Consider the following 10,495-nt stretch of genomic DNA (forward strand, 5'->3'; position numbering starts at 1 on the left):
TTTTTTTTTTACAAAGATATGACCATATGGTTGAGAAATTTGCTTCCATGCCACATGGTTCCAAGTTGTGTCTCACTGTATAGCACTTTGGACAAGTATCTTCTACTCTAGCCCTGGGCCTTGTGAATGAGTGGATTGTCAAATAGAAACATTTTAATAGCCACATATGTCATTGATGAGCAGTAATTATATTTCCATAATTTTATTTTCAAATTATTTTTTAAGCTAGTAATTCTGTCAAAATTCAATATCAGATCTAGAAAAAGCAACTAAATACTATAATTGAAAGTTTTAGTTTCTTATCTTAGTTTTAAAATAATTATTTTTATTTTATTGATTCTAGGCACAAAAGTGGCTGTGTGATAAGAAGCTTGCTTCCCAACCACATGATTCTGGATTCAGTTCCACTGCGTGGCACATTGGATAAATGTCTTCTAGTATAGTCTCAGGCCAACCAAAGCCTTGTGAGTGGATTTGGTTGGTGGAAACTGAAAAAAGCCTGTCATATATATATATATATATATATATATATTTGACAACCAGTGTTGATCTGTTTACATCCCTGTAACTTAGCAATTCGGTAAAAGAGAATAAGTACCAAGCTTAAAAAAAATAGAAATTCTGGGGCTCGTTTGTTTGACTAAAATCTCTTCAAGGCGGTGCTCCAGCATTACCACAGTCTAAGACAAAAAATAAAGATAAACTTTAAAGTAAATTAAAATCAGGTCCTTTTATAAACATTGATCCAAAATAGAAATAAATGTATACCCTTGAGACTTCAGCCAAGTATCTGTTTTAATCCAGATGACTGTGCTAACCTTTATACCAAAGTGATCAGATACATTCTTTCTAGTGAAATTAGGCCCTTAAAGTATTAAACTAATTTAACTTATACAGTATCCTTTGAATTTTTATTAATTTAGTTTTCACTTCCCACTGTCCTCAACTCACTTTCATCAAAACAAGTGATTCTCCTTGAACTCACTGTGTCATACGAAAGCAGAATGGTGAATTTGGCTTCCTTGCCATAAAGGTGGTTGCAAAGAGGTTTGTGAGCAAATATGTCCATAATCTCATGAAATGGCTTTCAACTTTTGGTAAAAAGAGGATCAGAGTTTTCAAGGCAATGGCAGAAGCAGCTGAGGAAAGTTCCAGTTGGATCTGTCTAGAAGGCTAAATTTTTCTCTACAGCCAACTGATGTCTCAGACTGAAGTGATTTCAGGACTCCTTAACCATTCATGAAGGCATTGGTTGCAATAAAAACAGTTGCACAGAATGTGGCTGCCAGGGTGCATCCAAGAATCATGACCTAGGTGTGGCCTCCCCATTGCTCAAGAGTGTAAGGTGTTAAGGGCTGAAATGTATAAAAGAAGGGATGCCTCTTATGTGAAGACCTTTTGTTGCTTAGTTTTCTCTTAGAGTTTCTTATCTTATGTGCCTGAATTGTGCTGATTTGTAAATGTTAAATATTTAATGTGTTTACAAGTATTTGTATTTCTTTCTTATATTTTGCTGCCAACTTCCACTACTCTTACTTTATTTCTGAAAATACTGATTGGTCTTTATGTTTCATCATAGCTTGGAGTTCGACGCCAAGTGTTTCTGCCCATGATTACACCTCAGTCACCTGGTTTTACTGCTGTCATTTTGACCTATGATCGTCTTGATTCACTGTTTAATGTAATTCAGCAAGTGGCTCGCGTTCCAAGTTTGGCAAAAGTATTTGTTGTATGGAATAACCAAAATAAAGAACCTCCTCAGAGTATGTATCATAATTTAATTTTAAAATTCATGAGTTGTTTCAAGAAGAATAAGGTTTATGAGAGGAAAACACTTTCACTAGTCAGAAATAAATACTGTGTCTATAGGTTGCATTTGTGGTTTATATCTGTTTATATTTTGATTTTGAAAGGTTCTTAGTTACTCTCCTTTAATGCAAATTATTTTACATTTTGATATAGATTGGCCCAAAATAGGTAAACCATTAAAAGTTGTGAAGACACGTGAAAATAAATTAGGAAACAGGTAAGGGACATATATATATTTTTTTACCCTCTCTGTTTTAAACTACAACCTTAAATAATGTCTCTGTTTGGTTCTAATATTTGTCACTTTTCATATCCAACCAAGTTGATTTTGTTTTATTAAAGGTGTTCACAATTTTTGACAGGTAACAGCTACTTGGGCAGGTGTTTTCTGCTATAGTCTAGGCTGACCAAAGCCTTCTGAATGAATTTGGTGGATGGAAACTGAAAGAAACCCATCTTGTGTATATGTGTACATGTATGTGTATGCGTGTGTGTATCTATTTATGTGTATGTGTGTGTGTGTATTTACATTTGGGCTCTGTGAAAGTCACTTTTCCTGTCAACAGCCCACTCACTCTGCACTTTCATGTAAGATTAAAATCTCCTACTTGAAAACTAGTTAAAGGTTACTTACAAGAAGGGAATTCATGTGTGAAACAGTACCTCAGTGATATATTTATCTAACTCATGTTAGCATGGAAAGATAGATATAAAATGAAGGAAGAAATTTTTTTGTTCTTTATGTGTTTCAGTCATTTGACTGTGGCCATGCTGGAGTACCACCATGAAGGGTTTTATTGAAACAAATTGACCCCAAAACTTATTTTTGAAGCTTAGCACTTATTCTATTGGTCTCTTTAGCTGAACTGCTAAGTTACAGGGATGTAAACACACTACAACCTGTTGCCAAGTGATGATGGGGGGGGGGCAGACACAAAGACATACACACATAGATACACACACACACACTTGCACATTATACGATGGGATTCTTTCAGTTTCCATCTACCAAATCCAATTACAAGGCTTTGTTCAGCCCAAGGCTATAGTAGAAGACATGCAATAGGAGTGAACCCAGAAGCATGTGGTTGGGAAGCAAGCTTCTTATCACACACATTTCATGATGTTGTTTTGAGTTTATAACCCTAACTGAGGTAGACCATCTAGGACAGTGCTGCTGCTGTTTCACATGCAAATAGCCTAAACCATAGAGCTATCCAGTTGCTTGGCATAAAGTCACTCATGGACATACTCAAGCCTTTGGCCCACAGGTTTCCTGTCTTCTCAAATAACTTCTGCTTCTTGGAGCAAATTTCACTCATGCCACTTCCACTTAGGCATTTCTGACCCTCTTATCTCTCCTCCTTTAATCACCCTTGTGTTCAGTCCTCCCTCCCTCCCTCCCATCCACTAGGCTTTGCACTCATGGCTATACCAAGTCCTTCTTTCCCAGAATGTTGGCCCTCTGAAATTCTCTTCATATCTTTCCTTCAGGTGTTGACTTGGAAAAATTCAAGAAGACCATTAATAAATAGCATCAGTCTCAAATGGCTGCAAAAACTTCTCCTTCTTCCAGGACCAGCAAGTACTCATGGACACTGTCAGATCCATAGGTATTGCCCCCTTCTTTTAGACCCACCAATTCACTATCACCAGTATCACATCTACTAAGCCAATTTGTAAGTGCTATTATGAGTTGTACAGACCATTAATATGACATCTGTCCCTTTATCTTAATTCTCTGTTATCTCTTTTGTATGGCCTAAAGCTCTATATTCTTGTCTAACTACCTTGTTACCTCCCCAGATCCTTTCAATCTGTCATTTTCATGAATACCACTAGATATGAGTTCAACACAGTCCTCCAGCTTATTGGATCCTGTCAAACCATCCAACCCCTGCCAACATGGAATGTAACCAGCTGTAGAAATCATGTCAAAGCAAACATTGGCGTTGGACACAATCCTGCAGCTTGTCAGATGCTGTTGAATAATCCTACTCATACCAACACAGAATACATACATAAAATAATGATAATAACTTTCCACCTGTAGTTTGCAACACACTTTTGCCTGGCATGCAGTCTTCCTTTTGTATCAAATGTTGAAACAGTAGTACCCCCTACATCCATATGCCAACCAAAACTTTAGATGTCCAGTTATTTTCTCAAGTTACTTAAAATGAGACTCTCTCTTAATGTTACTCGTTTACCTGTTTATCCTCACTCCTCTCCAGATGACTAATTTTATTTAATTTTGATAGTCAAAGTAGACAGACAGTGCAATACCTAAGAAGATAGTGTTTTGATACGTGTATTTCAGTATATTTCATGCTTACCAAAACATGAACACCAATTCACCCAAAAGTGGAATAAACAAAAAGAAAGGAAACAAAATCTCTGCAATGTTGCACTAAATGGAAATTGACAATTAGTCTGAAGGTTTCCATAACACAGAGACTTTTGGCTTTGAAAGTGAGGCTAAAATATTGCAATTTTCTTCAGCTGACTATCATCACCAACTTTTGTTCCAATCTCATCTCTTCCAGGACTCAATCATTCATTTTTAGGTGGGACCACTGAACTTACAGTTGGCAGTAATTGATGTATACATCCTTTTTTTTTTATTCAAAACAATTCTTTTGGGGCTATTGTAATAGATAAGACATTTCTTATTTTTCTTTATTACAGGTTTTTCCCTTACAGTGAAATTAAAACAGATTGCATTTTGGCATTAGATGATGATATCATAATGTTGACAGCTGATGAATTAGAATTTGGTTATCAGGTAAGTCAGTGTTTGTTTACAGCAGAAACAGAAATTAATTTGGAATCTTTGAGTTTTAAATAATAATCACTGTCAAGTCTTCTGGGTCTACTTCTTTGCTCTTTTACTCTCTCTGTCTCTCTCTCTCTGTCTCTCTCTCTCTCTCTCTCTCTATATATATATATATATCATTATATCATATATTGTTTTCTTTCACAGGTTTGGCGAGAATTCTCAGATCGATTGGTGGGTTTCCCATCTCGAGTACATTTACTTGATAATGTCACTCAGAAGTGGAAATATGAATCAGAATGGACCAATTCCATATCTATGGTACTTACTGGAGCAGCATTTTATCACAAAGTAAGTTAATAATTATTTCCAAAATATCTTGTCTTGGCTGAGTGTGTGAATGAGAAAAGGCAAGTGTGAACAGTCATTGACCATTTTGATATATCTGGTTGTTGTTTAGCATCAAGTCATCTTTGATTGAGCAGATTTATGATTAAAGTTCATCTAGAAATTATATAGAAGTTATTTCAGTGTCTTATATTTTTCATTTCAGACCTTGGATTACATTTACATTTCATATTCTGTAGATTGACAAGGTGTATCTAAGTACCAGTAGTCTATTGAAGAGAAGGCATAGGGACAAGTTCTCTACAAACTATGATTTCTAACAACCTTTCTTGCTTACAACAGATGGTTTGGTGAGAGGATTGTCTTTCTTTGCAATGAGACACATTAACCCTTTAGCTTTTGAACTGGTCATATCCAACCCAAATATGTTACCTGTTTTACATTCAAACCAGCCAGACCTGGCCTCTCACACCTAGCCTACAATGTCCTAAATATAAAAAATCACATTATCAAAATCTCAAAGCTATGTGATAACAAAAAGATTAATTCAGAACATTGTGAATAAGCATTACATTTGACAGAGTAATCGAAATGCTAATGGGTTAAAGCAGAAATGTTAGGGTATATTCCTGTAGAGAGACCACCATCCCTCACCATACACACAGCAGTCTCATGTATATTCTACCAGGATTCTGCCACCCAGTTCTTAATGTCGTCACTCCATCTTTGTCTTTGTTGCTTGTGAGCCCATTTTCCATCCATCCCTAGCCCTTAAGGATGGGGGCACAGAGGGTCTGAGTCCTGATAATGTGGTTGAAATAAAGCAATTTTTGCTGTCCTACCATTCATCATCATCATCATCATCGTTTAACGTCCGCTTTCCATGCTAGCATGGGTTGGACGATTTGACTGAGGACTGGTGAAACCGGATGGCAACACCAGGCTCCAGTCTGATTTGGCAGAGTTTCTACAGCTGGATGCCCTTCCTAACGCCAACCACTCAGAGAGTGTAGTGGGTGCTTTTACGTGTCACCCGCACGAAAACGGCCACGCTCGAAATGGTGTCTTTTATGTGCCACCCGCACAAGCCAGTCCAGGGGCACTGGCAACGATCTCGCTCGAAAATCCTACAGGAGCCAGTCAGGCGGTACTGGCAACGGCCACGCTCAAAATGGTGCATCTCATGTGCCACCCGCACAAGAACCAGTCCAGGGGCACTGGCAACGATCTTACTTGGCTTGCCGGGTCTTCTCACGCACAGCCCATTTCCAAAGGTCTCGGTCCGTAGTCATCGCCTCGGTGAGGCCCAATGTACGAAGGTCTTGCCTCACCACCTCAGCCCAGGTCTTCCTGGGCCTACCTCTTCCACGGGTTCCCTCAACTGTTAGGGTGTGGCACTTTTTCACGCAGCTATCCTCCTCCATTCTCACCACATGTCCATACCAGCGCAATCGTCTCTCTTGCACGCCACAACTGATGCTTCTAATGTTCAGCTTTTCTCTCAAGATACTTACACTCTGACGGGTATTCACATTGACATTACACATCCAACGGAGCATACTGGCTTCATTCCTTGCGAGCTTACGTATGTCCTCAGCAGTTACAGCCCATGTTTCACTGCCATGTAGCATGGTTGTTCGTACGCATGCGTCATACAGTCTGCCTTTTACTCTGAGTGAGAGTCCCTTTGTCGCCAGCAGGGGTAAGAGCTCTCTAAACTTTGCCCAGGCTATTCTTATTCTAGCAGCTACACTTTCAGCGCACCCACCCCCACTACTAACTTGGTCGCCCAGATAGCGGAAGCTATCGACTACCTCTAGTTTTTCACCCTGGAATGAGATAGAAGTTGTTTCCTGTTTGTTTGCAGTCTTTATTGCACCTGAACATCTGCCACAAACAAAAACTAACTTGCTAGTTAACCTGCCTTTGATGTTGCTGCACCTCTTATGTGTCCATAGCTTGCACCGGGTACATCTTATAGAGTTACTACCTACTCCTTTTCTACATACTGAGCAGGGCCATCTACCTGAAGGGGTTTGTGTTTTATCTACCTTCCTACTTATTAGGATTTTGGTTTTAGCTAGGTTGACTCTAAGGCCCTTCAATTCTAGACCTTGCTTCCACACCTGAAACTTCTCCTCTAGTTCTGATAGTGACTCCGCAATTAGGGCAAGGTCATCAGCATAGAGGAGCTCCCAGGGGCAACCTGTCTTGAACTCCTCTGTGATTGCCTGGAGGACTATGGTAAATAATAGGGGGCTGAGGACGGAACCTTGGTGGACCCCTACCTCTACCCGGAATTCATTGCTGTACTCATTTCCAACCCTCACCTTACTGGCCGCATCTCTGTACATGGCTCGCACAGCTCTCACTAGCCATTCTTCTATCCCAAGTTTCCTCATTGACCACCAGATAAGGGATCGGGGGACCCTGTCAAAGGCTTTCTCCATGTCAACGAAAGCCAGGTACAGAGGTTTATCCTTGGCTAGGTATTTCTCTTGCAACTGTCTCACTAGAAATAAGGCATCAGTAGTGCTTTTACCTGGCACGAACCCAAACTGCATCTCATCTAAATTGATTCGCTCCCTAATTAGTTGGGCTATGACCCTCTCTGTAACTTTCATAACCTGATCTAACAGCTTGATGCCTCTGTAATTATTTGTATCTAAAGCGTCCCCTTTACCTTTGTAGCAGTTGACTATGATGCTGCTACACCAGTCATAGGGTATGACTCCTTCGTGTATCACCTGGTTCGTAATACGGGTGACTAGGCTATAGCCAACACTGCCAGATATTTTGAGCATCTCTGCAGTGATTCCTGATGGGCCGGGGGCTTTCCCGGTCTTCATACTCTTAATTGCTTTATCTACCCTGGTACTATCAACTCGGATAGCTGGTCCCTCTATTGGGTCGACATAAGGCAGGCTCTCTTTCTCCCATTCATTCTCTTTATTAAGCAATCTATCGTAGTGGCATCTCCAGACCTCTTTCTTTGCATCCTCATTTAATGCAAGCGTACCATCATCCATGCGAACACATTTCTCTCCTACAACATCACTATTCTCTCTCCTACACTGTCTTGCAACCCGAAATACCTCGAGTCTTTGGTCCTCACGGCGCAGAACATTGGCAAATCTTTCCTTATCTGCTTCCCCTCTGGCTAAATAAACCTGTCGCCTAGCCTCCCTTCTGGCTGTCACCAGTTTTTCTTCCACTCCCATCTCCTCCAGGACATTGAATAATGTAGTGCTAGATATGTTGTTTGAGACAAATAGATGCAATGGTCATGACTGGAATGTCTTTGATGATCTGTGCATTCAGTCATAGCTGACTTAGGACTAAACAATAACATGCATTTTATGGGAGCCTGTTTAAGATCTTTAGTTTTGCACTAGGGTTGGTGTCCTCCTCCAAGTATCCTGTATACTGTATAAAGTGGGTGAGATTAGGAAAGGTATCCAACCATAGAAACCAAGTCTAAACAGAGATATTGGAGCATGAAATGGCCCTGAGTTGTTAAATCTTGTCAAATTTCCCAACCCATGCTGGCACAGGAAGCTGATATAAAATGATAATGATGATGAAAGTTAAAATAGCATCATTGTTATTGTATAATTTTTTTTACCATTTCATTACGCCATATGTGTTTGTGTGTGGCCGTGTGGTTAAGAAGCTTAATTTACCAACCATATGTTTCAGATTCAATCCCACTAAATAACACCTTGCGTTAGTATCTTCAGCTACAGCTCCAGACCAACCAAAGCTTTTGGAGTACATGTAGTAGATGGAAACTGAAAGGAGCCCTTGTACCCTTGTCTTGACATCATTTGAGGGTTGTAAACAAGCATCACTATCAGACAAGTGGTGTTGTTTGTTTTCGATCTTCTGTGAAAAACATGTCTCACCATGAAGAAATATTACCTTGCCTGGAAACAGGTGAGGGTTGGTGACAGTAATGGCATCAAGCTGTAGAAAATATGCTTTGACAAATCCCATCTGACCTATACAAGCATGGAAAAGTAGATGTTAAAATGATAATGGCTATAATGATGATCTATATATATATATGTGTGTGTGTGTGTGCCAGTGGAACATAAAAAGCACCCACTACACTCTTGGAATGGTTGGTATTAGAAAGGGCATCTAGCTGTAGAAACCATGCCAGATCAGATTGGAACCTGGTGCAACTCCTCAACCTACCAGTTTTCAGTCAAACTGTCCAACCTGTGCCAGCATGGAAAATGGACTTTAAATGATGATGATATATTTTTTATTGCAATGATGAAATATATTTATTTTTCTTCTTTTCAGTTTTACAACTTCCTCTATACTTATTCAATGCCAGGCAACATCAAAACCTGGGTTGATGAACACATGAACTGTGAAGATATTGCATTTAATTTCTTGATTACAAACACCACAGGTAAGGCACCAATAAAGGTCACACCACGCAAAAAGTTCAAGTGTCCAAAATGTGTAAACACCAGTTTTCTGTCTTTAGATTTAAATCACATGGTTGAACGTACAGAATGCATCAACAGGTTTGTAGATATATATGGCACTGTTGCTCTCCGAACTGTGGAATTCCGGGCAGACCCAGTGCTTTATAAAGACAACTTCCCTCCTATGCTGAAGAAATTTAATGATATTGGAAGTTTATGATAAAAAAACCCATATGTAAATATCATTATTTTTCTTCCACGGTAAATTTTATATTTTTTTTCATTAACATGATGTTATCAGTGATAACACAAATTGATCTGTATAGAAACATATCTACAAAACCTGGTTATTTGTAAAAAAAGTCGACTTAAACATATATTGCCTGAATATAAGGTGAGGCCTGTTTATTCTTATGCATTATTTCTGAAAAGTTGTTTGATTTTTTTTAATATTTGAAATTTTGCAAAGTTTTAAATATTAAAAAAAAGAGAGGAAATATTACAATGTAATAATTACAAGAATATAGAAAGAAGAAAGTGAAAGGACTTGTGAGGTTTAAGCATCGACCACTTCCAAACCTTATTCTTTCTCTTGTGTTCTTGGGCAAGACACACAGCTCTGCTTGTTGCCTCAGACTACCTGACTGACAAGTGTTTTATTCTTACAGCTTGATTCTTGAGCTGTAAAAATGATTGATTCCACCTTACACACACAAACCTTTAATCCATGATTGCATGGAAAAATAGACGGGAGAAAAAAAATTCAGTCAACTTTTATAAACTTGTAGTTTAAATATATATATGTGTGTGTTTATATATGTATGTATATTTATAGCTATATATATATATACACGCTACTGGCATTATGTGAAACTAAGGTGTTTATTGGATACCTGTGTATTCTGTTGAATGTTTAGCAGTTTTAGGCCAAGTCTGAAATGAACTTATTTTAATTCTGACCATATACACTTTACCAAGCTATTTTGATAGAACATTTAGTTATTTTGTAGAAAGTGTAGACTTTTTTATGTTAATTGTAGTATAACAGACAGCAGGGACTGGACATTTTATTGATAAATTGAAATTATCATAATAATATCTGTTATTAATAATTAGTATA

The 10,495-nt window shown here is 38.5% G+C and overlaps 1 protein-coding gene across 1 annotated transcript in view; it reads left to right on the plus strand.

Annotated features, from left to right (window-relative positions):
- LOC106868410 (exostosin-2) overlaps positions 1-10,092 on the plus strand; it is a 72,648-nt gene extending 62,556 nt beyond the window's left edge. Inside the window, exons 6-10 of the mRNA XM_089347082.1 lie at positions 1,580-1,763; positions 1,963-2,026; positions 4,498-4,594; positions 4,793-4,936; positions 9,245-10,092. Of these exons, the coding sequence (XP_089203208.1) occupies positions 1,580-1,763; positions 1,963-2,026; positions 4,498-4,594; positions 4,793-4,936; positions 9,245-9,595 (840 nt within the window). The 3' untranslated portion in view covers positions 9,596-10,092. The remainder of the gene's footprint in view (positions 1-1,579; positions 1,764-1,962; positions 2,027-4,497; positions 4,595-4,792; positions 4,937-9,244) is intronic.
- The last annotated feature ends 403 nt before the right edge of the window (positions 10,093-10,495 follow it).

This window comes from Octopus bimaculoides, chromosome 2 (assembly GCF_046866305.1).
Source record: "Octopus bimaculoides isolate indiv1 chromosome 2, ASM4686630v1, whole genome shotgun sequence".
NCBI lineage: Eukaryota > Metazoa > Mollusca > Cephalopoda > Octopoda > Octopodidae > Octopus > Octopus bimaculoides.